Source organism: Medicago sativa, chromosome 5, assembly GCF_051527215.1.
Source record: "Medicago sativa cultivar Bolivia chromosome 5, Bolivia_mono, whole genome shotgun sequence".
Classification (NCBI taxonomy): Eukaryota; Viridiplantae; Streptophyta; class Magnoliopsida; order Fabales; family Fabaceae; genus Medicago; species Medicago sativa.
This window is the reverse complement of record NC_140753.1, coordinates 15603614-15623130: the sequence shown is the minus strand read 5'-3', so window position 1 is coordinate 15623130 and position 19517 is coordinate 15603614. Positions and strand designations below refer to the sequence as shown.

The window sequence follows — 19517 nt, the reverse complement described above, 5'->3', positions numbered from 1 at the left end:
TTTCTTAGGAACCTCAAATCGGGATACCAAGCATAGATCACGAGCTTTAGCAGGAGCACCATTGTTTCCTCGGCTAGCCTTGACCTCACGGAGTTCTCCAGCCAACTCCCTTAACTGTCTCTTCATAGCCTCCATTGCGGGATCTTGTCCACGCGGAGTATCAACATCAATCACCTGTTGCACGGTGTGGACAATAGGATCGGTAACAACAGTGGTTACTTGAGGCATAGCAGTGGATACAGGAATCTGTCCTTGACCAGCAAAACCAGAGACACCAGCAGCGGTATTAGGAGAGTAGTAAGCTGAGAGGCCATAAGGACGGCCGTTGGGCATAACAAAACGAGCATCGGTAGCCACAGTAGACAGTGGGATAGAGGGAATCACCTCAGCAGTAACTGGAACAGAAGTGGCTGGTTGTTCCTGTGCAGCCATCATAGCGGACATAGCATCATGAGCCTTAGCCAAATCTTCTTTCATAGCAGCCAATTCGGCACGGAGCTGAGCATTTTCTTCTTCAAAATTAGCCATCATCCTTCTCTTGTGAAATCTTGTTTGATGAATTCTATCTGGTTGGTAGACTTTGCGAGTACGAGCCACTTTTCAGACTGCGGCGGACAAAACCAGGAGGCAATGAGCACGAGAGAAGTTTTTTGTGACCGATGAATGCATATGATGCATGAAATGTGTTAATGCATATGCAAAAAAGACTCTTTTTATGTTATCGGGGGGTTTTAGACAAATTAAAAACTTGTAAACATTACTAAACAACAATAATCATAAACGGGAAACAAACAACCAACATATAGTTTTACAAGACGATTTCAACATAAACAAATGGAAATGACAACAGGAAATGGAGGTCCTCAAGCATAGGAAGTGGAAGCATCATCCTCAGACTCAGACTCATAGTCGCAGTATCGTGCATAGAAGTCACGGGCACCCCTAGCTCTCTTGGAGTCCCTCATAAGCATCCTATCTTTCTCTTCAATCTCTCTCTTAGCCTTAGCTAACTCTTTCTTCAGTGTCAAGACCTCATGAGTCTTCTGCTCATCCTTTCCATCCAAAGTCATGATCAAGTTCTCTGCCTCATAGTACCTAGCCCTCCACTGATGCTTCTCCCGACTCTCCATAGCTAGATGCTCCTGATACATCTCCTGGGTAGGTGGGAGTAGAGGCAAAGGCATAGTAGGAACAGATGCAGACACATATCTCATAGGGGGGTAAGGCATACCAATCTCCACAGCTTGGTTTATCACCCACTGTGTATAGGCCTCATGAGCAATACCAGACCTCACACCCATATGGTTTACCTCTTTCTTTCGAAGTTTAGACCAAGCTCCTATGAAATCCTCTCTTATGCCTGTGGGAGCATTGGAATAGTGAAAGAAGTAAGGAGCTGTAGCAAGATTGATGGGCTTATCTTTCATCGGAAAACCGAATTGTCGCAAAGCAAGTTCCGGGTTATAGTTAATTCCACCCCGGGTACCAAGAAGAGGTACATTAAGAAACTTTCCACCACCAAAGATAATTTCCTTAACCCTAGAAGCGGGAGTGAGCCAAACCACTTCATTAGGAGTGAGAGCCATAATCCTCTGTTAAATAGACCAATTCTCCGGATTGTCGTGGAAAGACTTCGGAAGGTGCGAAATAAACCACCTATAGAGGAGAGGCACACAACAAAGAATGTATCCACGACCTTTGCCAGAACGATCATGAATAGCATGGTAAGTGTCAGCTAGCAAAGTAGGAACCGGATTCTTGGAGTGGAAGATCATAATAGCATTCATGTCCACGAAGCCGTCAAGATTCGGAAAGAGAATAAGCCCATAGATGAGAAGTGCAAGAATAGCCTCAAGAGTGTCCTGACAAGTAGTATTGAGGTTGGCTTTCCCAAGAAGATACTCTGAAGTGAACCCTCGGATACGTGCCTTAGTGACAAGATTCTTGGAGACATCGGTGGTCTTGAGATAGAGATCCTTAGCAATAACCAATGGAGTAAGAGGAGGCTCAAGTCCTGAGAAAGGTACCCCCTTAGCAATAGACAGATCCATCAAGGAAGAATAAGCCTCTAGAGTAGGCACCAACTGAAAGTCTGGAAAAGTAAAGCACCGATACTTCGGGTCATAGAATTGCACTAGAGTGTGCACAAGCTTCTCATCCACATTAGTCTGGAGAATAGAAAGCAAAGCCCCGTAACGACGTCGGAAACCAGTCGGATCCTCAATCTTGAGTGCCAAATCTCTCAATCTAGCCAAATCCACTTCCTTGAACTTGTAGGACTTAGTCATCTTCATTCCTACAATGTTTACAAATTCAACTTGTCTAAGCCCTTCGATAACAATGCATGGAAAAAGTTTATGCATGTATGCATGTATGCATGAATGCATGATTATGTTCAAGTTCGGAGAAAACATGGTGGGTTGAAGTTCAAAGTCGAGGAGTCATGGGTGGACACGGTGTCCGGTGAATCTAAGGCTTTAGGATATAGTAACCGGGTTCTAAAAAGGTTCCCAAGTTGCAACCTCTCCGACGTATATCACAGTGTCACGAGACAACACTCGCTCCATGATTATCCGTGGAAGGTCTAACTTGAGTGTAGTATCGCGTGACGACTAAAACTCGAGACAACACTCGGTTTAGCCTCCGCACTACATCCTAGAAAATGGCCATGGATGGGTTTGGTTATCTACGGTTCATAGCGTCATAGAACAATTAGAAGTAAAGTGCCTAAACGCGACAACACGCGCCGACAACATCACCTCCAAAATGCCTTAGCTATGTGGGATTGATCGCATAATCCAAAACACGAGGCAACGCCCGGAATGAATTGTCGATTATATCCCTCCTAAATTCTAAGTTCACTCAGCCCGGGTGCAGGACTTTTGATATTCTCACCCCACACGTTTGCAAGAAATTAAACATTTATTCACATAGGAAAGCAAGTAAAAGAAACAAGTAAAAAAATAGCGCAAGCGTGGAAATAAAGACTAGGCGTAACTCTCGAACTCCCCAGTGAAGTCGCCAGCTGTTTTATCTTGGTTTTCGGGTGTCAAACATTGATTACGTTTGAACCTTTTAAACCGGTGATATCTTATTTTTTCTTGGGAAGGGAAAAAGTAAGCAAAACCCTTGAGAATCGAGGTCCGGGAGTTGTTTTCGCTACGGGAAGGTGTTAGGCACCCATAACGACTATAGTATCCTATAGGAACCGTCTTTAATTTCTACGCGCGCGCTTTATTTTTAAATGCTATTTTGAAAAGTATTTATTAAACCTAAGAGTTTCTAAATGAAGAATTGGAGGGAGAAGAAAGTTTTTGGATTTTTATTTTAGTTGAATTGAAGGAATTTTGTTCCTTGCCTACGTACCCGTTTAAGGGATCAAATCCACCGTAGTTCTCTTCCAAAAATGTTTTTGTTTTTGTTGGTTGATTTTAAGTTTGAAAATGGAGTTTGAAGAATAGAAAGAGGCCTCAAGGGCATGAGATTTAGGAAAGAGTGGGGTTTGATTAGTTATTTGCAAAAACAAGTCAAAGTATGATTAAAATTTATTGAGATTTGATTAAGAAAATGAAAAGGAAAATCAATGGGGTTTTGACCCCAAGGTTTATTGTGAAAAAGATTTGAGTGAGGTTTGTTCATATTTTTTTGGAAAATTGGTTTTTTCTAAGTCTAAAGCCTAAACATACATCTAAACATACAATCCTACACATACATCTAAACATGCATATTCTAACTATATAGTGATGTGTGTGCATGTGTCGGTGCTTGTGTCGGTGTACATCATTAGAGTCCATTGTCCTTATTACATCATACGCTAGATACATTCTATGGCCTCTTTGCCAAGAAATTAAAAGCATGAAAGTAAAATATTACAAGAATTCCTAAATATTTACATTCTAACTTTGGTACAAATTATATTGTAAGAAAAAATAGAGATGAATGTGGGATGAAATGGAGATGCTTATGAAATGATGAAACATGGAATGAAAGGAGTTAGTAGCACATGACAATATCAAAGGAAATAAAGCAAGAGAAATGTTAGAACATAAAGGGTAGAAAATGAGTGCAAACATGGCTAAAATTTGTTCATAGAATGCAAGAACCATATGACCTATAATTCTCACACTCCAATACATTTTTAAAGGTTTAGAATCAAGTCTTGGAATGGGAATTAAGGCAACATGATTTACTTGGCATTTTAAAACAAACTTCAAGCATATTTGCATTATTTATTTACACAAGTAACTTGTAAACTAAGTAACCTATCAAGATTCATACTCATGCATTAATATCAACACAAACAGTAGCTAAAACTCTCTCAAATCAAGTGGCATAAGTCACAAGTGTTCATCAAGCAATTGGGATTGAAATCAAGCAAAGTTTCATTCATTTTTAGCACAAAATATGACAAAAATAGCAAGAAAATTAACACCTTATTTTTTAACCAATTCAACACATAACAGCATCACAAAAAGGTCAAGAAACTAGTCAAAGACACATGAAAAATTAAATGGAATTTTTAACAAATTTTTTGAGCAAGAAGGTGTGCAAATAGCAAGAAGTGGTGACAAAAATAGCAGAAAACAGGGGAAATTCGCAGGAACACTAAGCCCAAACCCAAGCCCAAGGAGGAAATGGATCCTGGATCCTTCAGGAATCAACGAAGGCCGTTGGATTGATCCAACTGGATCAACCCCTAGATCTAACGGCCAGGACATAAAGCTGGTGAACCAAAACTGAACCAGACCGGTTCAGTCACCTATACAAAGGCTATTGGACCGGTCCAGTCCATTATCACCATTCGTTTCTCTCTCTTTTCTCAGATTTCTCTCGTTCTCTCTTCTTCTCACCCTAACCCTAACGGCGCCGTTCATGGCTTTCACACATCAAACATGATTTTTGGCTCACAAACTATGAATCAATACTCAATTTAACACTGAATGAACATGAATCACTTCGATCTTGCTATCTTTTTGAAGAAAGTGGTTCAAACCGTTCGATCTTGACATTTTTGAAGAGAACGAGTTCGAAACGTTTCGATCTATAAATTCTTTGAAGAAAGATGCTCAAAACGTTTCGATCTACGTGTTTACACAGGTTTGATTTTGGATCTTTACGGTTTTTTAGGGTTTCATCTTTCTTTTCGAATTTTTTCTGAAACAAAACCCTAATTCAAACTACTTTCTTCACTGATTATGGATTTGAACCTCAATTGATGAAATAAACGGTGAATTTTGGACGATTCATATTTCTAGGGTTTCGTTCGAACTTCTTCGAATCTTTTTCAAAATCTTTCTTCAATTCACCGTTTATTCTTGATTTCAAACCTTCGATGATGATTTTGAAGCAAAAACGAGAAGGTTTTTCATGAATATACCTGGATTTGTTTGGAGGTTCGAACGTAAGATACTTGAGCAAGCTTCGGCTTCTTCTGGTGAACTTCGAGACCGAAAATAAATCGGTGTTTTGATCTTCTTCTTCTTCGAATTGTGATCTTGCTTCAATTCCTCTTCTTCTCGTCTCAAAATCCTTCGTGATCGCACAATGTGCTTGAATTGCGAAGGTACGAACTCGATGATGAAGGTTCTTGATGAATCTCTGAGAGTTCGTGTCAATTTCGATTGATTTGCACAATAATTTGTTGAATTAAGCTTCGTGTTGATATGAATTTGATGAATTTCGAAAATCTTGGAAACGGTTAGGGTTTCTGTTATGAATGTTCTTGAAAGTTTTTCTGAGAATTTTTGGTGTTTGATCTTTGATGATCAGAGAGAGAATCTGAAATGTGTTTGTTGAGTTGTAAAAATCTCAGTGGCATGGCAATGATTGGAGCCTTTTATAGGCTGCCAAGTGTATTCCTGGACCAATAAAATGCTGACATGTGGACTTAAGCTTAGTTGGCTTCGGCCTTGCTGTATTTTGGACTTCAGGGACCTTTGTGCAATTCTGAAAAATTGAGGGACTAACCTGCAAAATGGAAAAGACTAAAAGGATAATCTGGACAAGAAAAGGACCACTTTGCAATATTTTGGACAAAAAAGGACTTAAAAAGAAAAACTAAAAAAAAAAAAATTGAAAATAATAAAAACTTAAAAGTGAAATTTAAGCTAGGAAAAGGACTTATATGCAAATTTTGGAAATGTTGGGACTTTTAAAAAATAAAATAAAAAAAATGATAAAATTGGATTAAAAAAAGGTAATTTGAAACAAACGTAAAGTGAAACGCCTAAAATTGACAAAACGGACTAAAATGAACCAATGGCCTAAATGAGGTACTTTAAAGTAACCTCTCTCTGCCGAAATTTCGTGTGAAATGACCAAAATGCCCCTGGGGCTAAAACGACTAAACATGACTCAGATGCAACTTTAAAATGATTTTTAACAGAGAATTGGAACAAAAGTTTATTTAAACCAACTTAAAAGACTCAGAGACAATTTTTAAGATTTTGAACAGAGTCTTGACACTTGAAAAGACTAAAATGCCCCTAGGGGCAAAACTGACTCGAAATGACTTCAAATGCAATTTTTGAAACGGATTTTGACATGGAATGAAACAGAGACTTATTCAAACTACTTGAAAGGACTCAAACAAAATTTTAAAGATTGGAGGAGATTTTGACATAAGAAATGACTAAAATACCCTTGCATATGAATTTTGCAAATAACATTGAAATAGAATGCAGAGAAAAATGCAATTGATCAGAGACATATCAAATGACTTGAAATGCAAGAAAGGGAAAATTGATTAGTATTTTTAGGTCCAAAATTAGGGTATAACAGATAGATAGATACAATGCTTCTGAACTTGATCTATAGTTATGAACATCAAGAGGTTTTATGAGTTAGATCTTGTTGCCTGCCAGATGAATATGTCATTTGGCAAGGCAGCAGGATCTAACTCAAAGAAATCCTCTTGAAACACCTTCCCAAGAGATTCATCACTTCTGTTATTATGGTTTTTTTAACTGCTTATTTGTCTTATGTTGCTTCTATTTATGTTATGTACCTTTGTTCTATTTTTTTCCAAGGCATTCGCAACGAAAACGATCCAAATACAGGTTCTGGTGCAGTTCGGACTTTATAATCCGAAACAACTTCATGCATTCCGGATTATAAAATCCGGAAACCCTCAGTAACATTTTGGCTGGTGACGTTTCACCAAAGGTTAGGCCGGTTAGTGGAGTTTGAATGCATTTTTTTACGGTTTTGAATGTGGAACATGTTTTATTTGACTGTAATTAAGACCTACGACTTATTTAAGGCTATAAAAAGGTTTGGATCTTCAACATTTTCCTTCATTCTTCTTCACCTCCTTTCTTACACTTTCTTCAATTGATTTTAGTTGTTTAGGTAGCTTTTAGGAGTGTTTGTGGTGTCATGGCCATTGTTGACCGCTCATATGACCCCCTGCAATTGCATTGCAACTTATGCGGGGGTCATATAACGGTCAACAGAGACCCTTGTCATCAAAGAAAAACACAAAATTTCATATCGTATGCGTCCGGATTTTATTTTCCGGAAACACTAACAATCTAGTTCGGAAAACGAAATCCAAACCAGAGGTATTTTTGGAATTTTTGCAGGGCGCGCGAGAAGGCAGCAGAGTGGGAGAAGTAAAACTCTAAATTTAATCTATCCTGTGTTAGTTTCCCCCATGTGAATGCATGTGTTTCTTTTGTTGTCGTTGTTGAATTGCCATGCCATTATATGTGTTTCTCAATGTCCTCTAGGCTAAAGGCAAGTTTTATAATGATTGTGATATGGAAAACCACTTTTGAAAAGAAAAAAAAAGATTTACAACGTCAACAATTCATTATTATATGTAGGGGTGGAGTTCGAACCTCAAACACATCATATTCCTTTAAATAATGATTTATAGCAATTAAACGACCCAAAAAAATTGTTGGATATTTTTTTGTTAAAACGAAAATTTTGTTAATATATTTAACAAATTTTCTTTACTAACGGAAATTGTTAGATATTTTAAGGAAAATGACTTTTTTAAGGGGTTGAATTCGAGGTTCAATTTTAAAATATAATGCTCATTATTCAAATTTAAACCACTTCTTTTGTGTGTATCGAGTATCCTCCACACACATTAGCAGAGACTAATCCTTAATCCCTCGAGCATTTTGGAATCCAAATGGGCAGCAAGCTTTCTAAAGAGTTTTAACGCATTAACACTACTGCATGTTTAAGGTAGGATTCAAACCATGGCATTGATTAAGCTAAAAGAGACTTGTTCTATCTGATCCAAGTTGACTCAAATTTAAATTGACTTGGATAAAATATAATCTATAGTTTCTATCAGTTTTTAAATTAGGATAAATTATAACTCTTTATTTTTATAAATTTTTCATTTTTATTTAATTTTTAAAATAGACAACTAATTTCATGACAGTTCTATTGTAAAAAATGAGTATTGAACGTAACTCAACATCAACAAAAGAACAGCCAAAATATTATTTATCAACTTTAAAATCTAAAACAAGATTTCAAATATTTTTTTACAAATTCTTTTTACTATATAGAATAGCAAAAATGTGTAATTCTGTTTGATTATTATGAAAGAGAAGTCTTTATTATATACACTTTAGCGGCTCCTACCATTATACTCTCATCGATGTGGGACATTTTATGTTTTCCAACTCAGTAGTAAAGTACAAAGACAGTCTATACTTTATGTAAATAAGATAACATTGATGTTCACACATATAATAATATAAATATAAAGGGAAAATATATTGTGCACCCATACAAATCGAGTGAACTGATATAATGAAATAAAAAGCATTAGATAAAAATCAATTAAATTGATGGTCAGAGAGGTTATATTATCCTCTGCAGTCAACCACATATATTTCATGATTATGCAAAGTCACTGTGATTGTGCAAACCACTTCATTCAATGGCTTAGGAGTGGACATTGTGTTATAAGAATTTCCAATGTAACTATCAATCTATCTCATATGATTCCTGTTAATAAGGTAATTAAGTGAGGTTGTGCAATATTGTCTATAGTACTTCCAAGTTCCACCACAAATTACTCTTCCAGTTTTGCATGAGCATACAAACTGTTAGCCATTGCACTTACAGAAAATATTGTACAGGAGAGGTAGAGTCTATATCAAAGCTATAGATTAGACCACAACTGATTTAGATCGTAATTAATCTCAGAAGTCATTGATTTAAACCACCGCCAATAATGAATCTTTATTCTGTCTACAATACTCAACACAGATGATTCCTTTTGACAAAAAAGGAGATTATTACCTTCTTTTCAAATTAGGCAAATGATACCATTATTACAGACTCCTACACAATAAGATAATCTGAAATTAAAAGTCTACACTTAACCAAATTATCTTTTCTTGGTAACTTGCTATTCAAAAATTTCCAAGTGACAAGAGATACTTTCGGTAGAAAACATTTTATTCCCAATAACATTTTGGAAAACTTAATAGTCAAGTAAGCATGCAGGAGTCTGGATAACTCATAAGATCTATGACAAACTATATTGTGGAAAACTTAGATTGCACTACACAGATTGCACTACACAATAGTTGCTTGTACTACAAGTAACAGGTGTCTCTTCCTCATTGGTTGGAGTAAGCTCATGGTGTAATACTATACTTTGAAAAACTAAATTTATTAATAATATGAATATTAAGTGTTGCCGCATAAGCATTTTCATGTAATTAATGAAAAGACCACATTAGTAAAACTGATTCCAAAATAGGGTTGGATGGAAAATTCAGAAAAAATAAAATTGGGAGACCAAAAGCTGAGTTTTAAAATTGGGAAACAAATCTTAATAAAAAAAAGGGTGGTAAAAAATACATTTAAATCTTGAGCATTGCTATATATCTCAGGAGAATGTGTCCCGAGCGGATCGCGAAATAGCATCTACCCAATGAACTTGCTTTCTGGCCGGAAAACATGGGATTGCATTGGTATAATTTGAAAAGACTTCTAGTTAAATATGGGCTCGTGAATTATTCGTGATACTATTTTTCGCTATAAGGAGCAATATCCTTAAATCTTTATTCTAACATTTAATGTTTCATGTTTCTAATCTAAGGTGGTTAAACTTAATTTTTTTTTTTTAAAAGATCAAAATGGAATATATTACTACGAGCAGACTATCATCTCGGCACAAGATGTATCAAATAAGATAGCCAAAAATTATGACACACGTTCAAAAGAATGGAACAGAAGTTAGCCAATACCCAAACAAGAAACCGGAGTTTGGCACCAATTATGAAAACTATAATGAAAATTACCAAATTTAGCCTTAAACCCCAAAAAGAGAGAAGCTTGATATTCTCCAAAAGTTGAAGAGGAGAATATTCTCTACCGCTGAATATCCTGCCATTTCTCTCCTTCCAAATCACCCACTAGCAAACCAAATCAGATCGTAACAAAACTCACATCGTAACCAAACTCATAACCATAAAGTTGAACCCTTTGTTTAGCAAGACAACAACAGCTTGGAGCAATTCATGAGGAGATGGATTATGACAACACTTTTAAACTAAGTTTAAATACAAGCAACAAATATATATATATATATATATATATATATATATATATATATATATATATATATATATATATATATTAAAAACAAAGGAATGCAAGAAAAACAATGTATCATTTGATATGAGAGAAAAAGACTAGTAAACCTCTTCTTCTTCTTCTTTAGGACTAACGAAGTCATGCACTAGGTAACATGCTTGGAATGTTCATCAAATCTGAGAACGTCATGGATACAAAATCCTTGACTATATCAACAATTTCTTTAAAGAGTCACATTTTTTATGAGCGGACCAAATTCGTAGTTCACAATTTTAAAATCTAAAACCCGTGATCCAAAATAAGTTCCGATAAAATACAAAGAGAGTAGGTTTTATTTGCCCGATTGAAAGTCACTCGGGCACAAAATATTATCATTAGTTTTATCAAATTTTTATTTTATTTTAAATTTTATAATTAAACAACTAATATATGGTGTCACATTTGTTTAATAGATGAATTACCGATAACTTATCACAACCGAAAACTCACCATAAAAAAAAATGTCAAATCCATATATCAATTGTCTAACTTAATATTTTAAATAAAAATATCGACAAAACAGGGATAGCAATATTGTGCAGAACTCTTCATTATATAGTACAATTTAGTTACTCTTATCCTTCTACTGTCACCGATGTGGGACATATTCTGTTTTCCAACTCAATTGTGAAGAACTAGGATAGACTATACTTTCCACCATTGATCTTCGTCTTTACTTATTGGTATTATTTAAGCTCTATATGTCATTTACTTTCTTGATCGTGATCATTAATTTCTATACTCAATACTAAATCACATTTGCTATTAATTTCTATACTCGGATGCTAACACACATTTGATTCCACGTTGTCTATATTGCTTGTGAAGCCTTGTGTTCAACTCTGAATGTAGTTGACACCATTTGAACTTTATTCTCAAGGCAAAGATCCAATTTCAACTCTACCCAACGAGTCTTTCCCATTCTTTCTAAGAAATGTACAAGATACTTTTAGAAACTATATGAAAAAGAAAATGATACCCTTAAAAAGTAAAAGACATGGGTAGTAGGTGTTCTTCTTAAATTAATAACCTTTTCTTCTCACATCTCAATAGTGTGATTCTTCTTAAATTATGTTCAATCCTTCTATTAGCATTGGATTCTAGTCATCAACGGGAGTTTCAAACAAAGAAGCATGGGTAGTAGGTGTTCTTCTTTAGTGAAATGGAAAGCGCGGTTGCAAAACCTGCACGAATGGATTTGTGCAAGATAGTTGAGAAGGGATTAGGAGAGTGAAAGGTGGAGGATTGTTGAAGAAAAGAGACGGTGGGGGTGGTGGTTTGTAGAGGAAACATGGGCAGTGGGTTTTGTGAAAATTGATGAGAAGAAAGAAGAGAAAGACAATTAGTTGTTAATGGTGCATTATAAGATATAGTAAAACTGCAAGATCAAATGTATCGATGTTAAAATTCAAAAATTAACAAGGCTCTTTTGTGGACCACATACAATGTTTATCAAAATATACTATCAGAAGCACGTTTCAGATAAACCCTGAACATTTTATGGGACGGATAGAAAAAATGTCAATTTGTAACTGTGGTAATGGAGTGCCTATGGTACCCCATGTAGAGATTCTGCATAAACCACTGTTGCAATTTTATTTATCTCAACAAAGAGAAAACCTACATTGAAAGACATTATTACGATGTCTTCCAACGAGAGAAAGTTGCTACACCAATGTTTTTGTTGCTTAATATGACACAAGTTTGACAAACTAAAGTTAGCATACACCACTTGAGGGTTGCACAAACATCTGCCAAATTGCAAGAGAAAGTTTGGCCTAAATTAAATATGCAGATTCAGAAATAGCTATAAATCTGATCCTCGAAGGCTAGTGTACTTATAACTACAACTAGAAAATGGTAGGATTATTCATGTCTAGAACCGAGAAAATGTAGTAAAATCTAAATATTTTCCTAAGCAAAATTAGCTCAAATCTTGACATTCTCAACATGAGTGTATACCAAACTATCAATTTCATTCTTGGTTGTTTACAGTAAAAACGATTCATCAGAAGGATAATCACCTGTTTAACGGCCATAACAAATCCTACTTAGGTACAATTTTATGTAAATAGGATCATCACATTGAAGTTCATACATATAAAGGGAAAATCTATTGTGCACCCATACAAAGTGAGTGAACTGGTATGATGATTAGGGCAAAAATTCCAATACCAAACTTGTAGAAACCGAAATGAATGACCTCTGAAGTTGAATAGTAGTGAATACGTGGGTAATTTGATTGGCTGTAAATGTATAAGAGCCGCTGTAAAATTTACAATAACTGTTCATTTAAAGATTCTTAATCGAATTCTTAAGAACATATTTCGCACTATAGTATCAAGAAACAACAAAAGAATGCTGAACATACCTGAAATTGTACTCATTGCAACTCTCACCGTCGGATATTTAAATGCACTACATTTTGATCCTTCTTGCCATTTCGGTAAAACCTTATCTTTGAGAGTCGCAATACTGAGGAAATTGACATTTGCACAAACCTGCTCTAATCTGGTATACACAATTAAGTTATTTTTAACATGAGAATTTGAACAAAGGAAAGAAAAATGTCGAAACAAACTATTAGTTATTTAATTACTACAAGTAAAAGGTTGCAGGCACTGACATATCTCAAATTTTAATACCATCAGAAAAGCATATCATTATGTAATTCTTTATAGTTGAAATACACGGTTTTCAACAAATGCTTCACTTTTCACTTCCTTAAAATAGTATCATAGCCTGTATGATATTAAGGGCTTAGAGTTTAACCCTTGCCACTACCATTCTTTAAACAAAACGATGGCATTCAAAACAACTATGCAAACTGCAAAGTACTTCCTCCAATAGTTTACATGTAAGATAGCATGTGAGCTTGTGCATTGTCTATAAAACCAGTCATGTGCATTCACTCAACAACTTAAACTTCAGAGTATGATGGTTTGCAACAAACCCTAGTGATGAAGCATGAGTATACAAATGGTTCTTAAGGTGTTTGAAAATTGAGTGTTCTCATTTTTCAAATCCATTAACCACTGGATTTACAGGAATGCGGTACAAGAAAATTAAAGTTTACACCAAGTTACCAACAAATCATATTAACTAGAACAGAAGACAAATTTACAGGAATGCAGTACAAGAAAATTAGAGTCTACACCAAGTTACCAACAAATCATATTAACTACAACAGAAGACAAACAATAAAAAATAGACAGAAAAGTACACGTGAAAAGACATAGGAATAAATATAATTTGAGTCACGACAACAGAAGTGGCTGCTAATGAATAATCGAGAAAGGGGCTCTGCTGATGAGATTAATTCACTTGTAAATAAGAATTTTATTTTGTTTTTCTGTTGTGCTGAACAACTAGATATTGAATCGCTAAAGTAAAATATACCAAGGGTCTGATATGGTTAGACAGACATAAAACTAACCATGAGATCAACACACCTTACGCAATGTAAAAGATACCCTTCTTGAAGCCCTTCTGATGACTTTTCCGTCCACTTTGTCTATCTGCAGCGTTAAAAATTGTATTCAGGAGCAAAAATATATACATGGCCCATGTAAATGCACTTGAAGTAAAGGATTGAATGGAAGTTTTCTACTAAGAATAGAATTCACTAGATTTCTAATGGAGGGATAACCAATTCCCCTACCATAAAACAAGCAAAGAGAAATACAAAATGATGAAAAAAAATGATGTAGCCAACATCTTGGTTTTGGAGTTAACATTCCCTTATCAAATTAATACACTCATACTTGAAGCGATCAATGTGTGCGCAAAGCAACATAGGAAATACAAGTTGTCTGATGAACAAAAACACAAACAATCTTTATATCTTAGATACATATCTCAAACAAAACTATTTAGTAAAATGATATGTTTCGTAAGTATTATATTAGAAATTTGAGAAAAAATATGGCAATCTCGTGGCAAAAAGAAGGGTTTTCTCCTGAACTCATGATTTTAGGATATGGTTAGCATATTTTTTCTTGAATAAAATTTTAAAATGGCCAAAACCACTCTCATATCATGATAGGAAACAGGATTCTGAAATGTAACAACTTTCGATATGCAAAGGTAGAAAGAGTATACTCCTTTCTTGAACATTATACCTTATGGTGTGGAATGTAATGATGCCATGCATATCGTGCTTCGCCGGACAAGAGTAGCAAAGATCTAGGGGGGAGATAGAGAGCCCTCTTTATACAATTTGAACCATCTTCTGGACATTCTAATTTTGTGTCAGTACTTGAAGCAACTCTAGGGCGCCAATCACCATCTTCGTATCGTCTGAATTCCATAATACAAGGCCCTGCTAATGAAAGGCTGAAAATTAAATCTTCAAATGCAGAGTGAGTGTCTATATGAGGTGACAAACCAACTCCAGGTGGGTACTCATTTACCTGTAACAGAGCAACATTCAAACTTTGAACATCCAACACAAAGAAACAAGTATTACAACTCAAAGCATTGGATGGTGTTCAAATGATAACTAACGAATGAACAAATATAAATAATAATTTCTTATCATTAGATTAAAAAGATATTAAGATTGAGTCCAGTAGTAAGTTAGCATACCGTAAGTTGGTCCAAAACTATTCTATCAGGGTCAGCATTCTTGAAAGTTGGACATGATGATATTCTTTCAAGTATTGGAGAAAGAAATGAGGGAAGCTCCCCTAAGCATCGCTTTGTATTAACATTTCGAATCTGCACAAAGCAGAAGGAGAGTCGGGATTAATCAAAACTATCACATTATTCTGCAACTTATTGTCATATATAACACAAATTTCCAATAAGTTCAGAATAAGATCATCAATTGTATTAGAAGAACTATTACTTTGTTGGCTGTAATGGGAAAAGGATGTACAAATATCGGGCAAAACTCACATCATAACAAAATTCATAGCCATAGTGTTGAACCCTTCTTTTGGCAAGACAATTCCAAGGTCTACTGTCAACAGATTGGAGCAATTCCTAAGAAGATTTAAAATGACAACGTTTTTGTAAGTAAAGTTCCAATACAAGCGACAACAGAAAAAAAAAACATTATTTGTTTTTTTTTTTTTTTTTTTGCGACCGCAAAAACAAACTACTTACAACAAATGAATGCAAGAAAAATGCAAATATGTTAAGCAAAACAATATAGCATTTGATACGAAAGGAAAAGACTAGTATACCTTTTCTTCTGTAGCACTAACGAAGTCATGCACTAGGTAAAGGCCTGGAATGTTAAGATCAGAGGCTGTCATAGATACAGGAACCAAGTCCTTCACTTGATCCTGAACAATGTAAAGTGTAAATCCATGAATACACATAAACATATGGTAATTGCTACAGTAATTGGATCTATGCTTGAAAATCACTAAAATTTTCGATAACGGACATTGCCAATGACAACTTTAAGTAGAAGTTCATAGTCCTCTACATCCTTACAACTAAACACAGACATGTAATCAATGTTGATTTCAGAAAAACAAAGAAAATATTTATAAATTGAATTTTGTGGCACTAATATTCGTTTTCATTGTTTTTTGTCAAACTATTAACGATTAGGTCACCATGAACTTCTACTTAAGGGGAATAACACCAACCAATGTTAAGAGTTTCAAACAATTTTCAAGTATCCGGTGTCAGACATTTCCCCACCCTAGAAGCCATCTAAACCTAAATAGGAGCATGGAACATAAACATAAATAACAACACTGGAACATGGAACTTATACATAAATAATAACATGAACATACACTTGAGGGGCTAACTCAATGACAAGAGCTTAAGTCTTGTAACCTCAAGGTACAAAGTTTAAATCCTATCAGGACCGTTGCAAAATGGCCATCTGCGCCACCTTACAACAACAACAACCAAGTCTTATCCCAATAAGTGGGGTCGGCTACATTGATCAAATTACGTCACAATATTCTATCATAAACAATATTTCGATCCAACTAATTGATCTCTAAATCTTTCTTAATAATTTTATAAGTCTTCTTCTTCCTATAGTGATCTATGAAGCACAAACACTCCTTGATTAGGTGTGTCCCGGTGTCAGACACGTATCGGTGTCCGACACCAACACCGACATGACACGTATAATTACATTGATCATGTCATTTCTCAAAATATTATCCGTGACGGCGTGCCCGTGCTTCATAGATAGTGATTGACTATATCCTCCATCTGATATACTCTCCTTATTACAACATTAATAAGTCTTCTCTCTCTAATGTTGTAATTTCTAATCCTATGCCATCAGTGTAACCTTAATTAATAAAAATAAATAAAAATCTCATTTTTAAAAAAATAAAAACATAAACATAAACATGAAACATTGCAACTACGAATCTACTACCTGTGGATTTGGCTGAAGCACAGAATAACGAATAAACAAAGAACGACCACCAAGTTGAGGACATGGCTTTCCATGTAATGCCATGAAAGCAGATTGAGCAGAACCCACTTCAGAAAAAGATACAATGACACGTGTCCCACTGTCATCAGCTGCATAAACACCATTGAGTTCACCAAATTTGCAGAAAACAGAAGCAATTTCATCATCAGAAATTCCAACGGCTGGCCCACAATTTGCTACGAATAGGTTTGAACTCAATTCATCATCGTTCTTTGGACGACCAAACCTTGGCAAACCCATTACAACTATGTATATGGACTCACTCTAAGATTCATCAATTTTGTGAATTTTTTTTTTTTCAATTTCGATTGGTTGAATTGAAGTGAACCCACTAAAATTTAGATTGAAACCATGCGAATATGCAGTTTGAATGTTGAGGTTAGGATTAAAGTTTCAATCTTTATCGATTTGGGGAGAGTTTAACTTTAATCTGCACACCCAAAACTACCTCGATAGAGTATAAATTTTGTGTTTTCCGATGGTTTTTCTGAAAAAAAATAAATTAAATATAATAAAAGTTTTTCTTTTTTACTTATAATTTAGGACAAAAAAATTTCTTCTTACATTTTTGGTACGGAATGAGTAATTATTTTATTTATAAAAAGGATAAATATAAACAACTACTCCCTCCGTTTCAAAATACATGTCCAAGTCAACCACTTCACATATGCCAATGCACAATTTTGACCGTTAATATCTTTAATTATCTAAAGTCAAAAATTATAAAAATTTAATATTTTGAAAATATTTGTCGAGACAAATCAAACAACATCTTACATGCTAATATTTGTATTTATAAATTAGTTAAAAAATATGGTCAAAGTAAGTCAAGTGAATAGTGCACATTGCAAAATTTGGACATGTATTTTGAAACGGAGGGAGTACTTTATTTTATTTGTCTCGAAATAATAATCATTTAAGATTTGTGTACGATTTTTAAGAAAATGATTAATTGTGTTAATTTTAATGATAAAATTAATATTATTTAACAAAATACGTGTATTAATTGTAGTTAGTGGAGTACTTAATTTGAATGAAAACAAAAACAAGAAATATTAAGCAACTAACTAACAATGTTTCCTTAAAAACAAAACGCAACTAACAATGTTCAAATTATTAAGTTGAACACTTATATCCTTATTTGGATTCAAACTCAAAATTTTACATTTTTGTGTAAGTTTATAATGATGTTTGTCACTTTTATTTATTAACAAAAAAATTGCGTAAAAAAACAAAAGAAATATTAGGCTTCGATTTATTCTATCAATTTGAATGAACATCTATTTTAGTATAGAATAAGGACGAATCTTTCAAAAGAACAAGCTTTCAAATCTTTGTTAAAACAATCATAAATCAAACTTAACTAACCACGCGATTTTGGGATTAAAATATCATGCAGTTCAATTTCTTCTTTAATATTTTAGGGTAAATTGTTGAAATAGTGGTGTAATAAACGTAAAGTTTGAAAATAACTCATATAAAACTCATATAAAATTCAAGATGAATGCTAGTATCATTCTCTTTTGAACAATCTTTATAAAACTCGCTCTCTTATTAGATAAAACCATTGTATGTCCTACCACTTTATGTGGGTTCCATTTTCAAATTGTAGACTCGCATTGATTTAAACCAATAAGAGAGTGAATGTTAAAGAGAGTCTTAAAAAAAGAGTGTAGCTATCACTACTCTAAAACTCAATATACGTAAAGCCTGGATTATACCCTATAATTAGTACTGGCACGAGGGTTAGATTGGATGTTGGGAATTGGTTTAGCGACAACTTATGGTGTTGTGTTGGTGATGGGTCGTCTAGTTATTCTGGTGTGAACCTTGATGTATGTGGGAGTTTTGAAGGTTAGGTTCAGAAGGCTTTTTGAGTTAGCTGAGTATATTGAACCCTATTATAAAATAATATTGCGAATTTATTTTAATATAATCAAAATCCGTAAACATATTTTTGATTCACAATTCTATTAACATCTAATTTTAAACTCTATATAAAATATGAAACAACATAAAATAAAATTAAAATATGTGAAAATTACGTTAAAATATGGTTTTTTTTTGTAGTAGCGGGGGTTTGAACCCCGGACCTTGCATACTTTATGCATTGTCCCAACCAACTGAGCTAAGCTCACGAGGACTAAAATATGGTTATTTAAAAGTGAATTTTATATTCTAAATTATAAAATTAATAAGAAAATATTTAAATTTAATTATCTTTGACATTGATATAATAAAGAAATGAATTTATATTCTAATTTTATTCAAAAAAATGAATTTATTTTCTTAAATAGGTTGTTCAAAAATATCATAAAAATATTTATTTATGTTAAAATATAATAAAGTGTAATGCATATTTAATTATTAAGTGAGTTTTTTTTTGACAAGATAATTATTAAGTGAGTTGTAATTTAAACATATAAGATTCACTTTTTCATGGAGGGAAGTATATAGTAATTTAAACATATAAGTTTTA

At 34.2% G+C, this 19517-nt stretch overlaps 1 protein-coding gene across 2 annotated transcripts; it reads right to left on the bottom strand.

Moving 5' to 3' along the window:
- Positions 1-12515: 12515 nt before the first annotated feature.
- On the bottom strand, positions 12516-17413 carry LOC146920460 (RNA-binding (RRM/RBD/RNP motifs) family protein). 2 transcript variants are annotated; one of them, XM_085713875.1, is made up of 8 exons: positions 16979-17413; positions 15807-15908; positions 15517-15603; positions 15205-15336; positions 14739-15029; positions 14070-14135; positions 12989-13128; positions 12516-12883 (listed from the first exon to the last, which is right to left on the bottom strand). In XM_085713875.1, exons 1-7 carry the CDS (start codon positions 17276-17278, stop codon positions 13072-13074), a joined length of 1035 nt encoding a protein of 344 aa, XP_085570001.1. In that variant the 5' UTR covers positions 17279-17413; the 3' UTR covers positions 12516-12883; positions 12989-13071. The 2 variants fall into 2 exon arrangements, with proteins under 2 accessions (XP_085570001.1, XP_085570002.1); XM_085713876.1 differs by having other exon boundaries at positions 12516-12863.
- Between the last annotated feature and the right edge of the window lie 2104 nt (positions 17414-19517).

What these genes read in the sequence shown, in the direction of transcription:
- LOC146920460 (XM_085713875.1), bottom strand. Translation starts at nt 17,278, where the DNA reads ATGGGTTTGCCAAGGTTTGGTCGTCCAAAGAACGATGATGAATTGAGT. An exon ending in GCTATGAATTTTGTTATGAT is followed by an intron (nt 15,337 to 15,516) that starts GTGAGTTTTGCC and finishes TGCTTTGTGCAG; the next exon opens with ATTCGAAATGTTAATACAAA. An exon ending in TAGTTTTGGACCAACTTACG is followed by an intron (nt 15,030 to 15,204) that starts GTATGCTAACTT and finishes GCTCTGTTACAG; the next exon opens with GTAAATGAGTACCCACCTGG.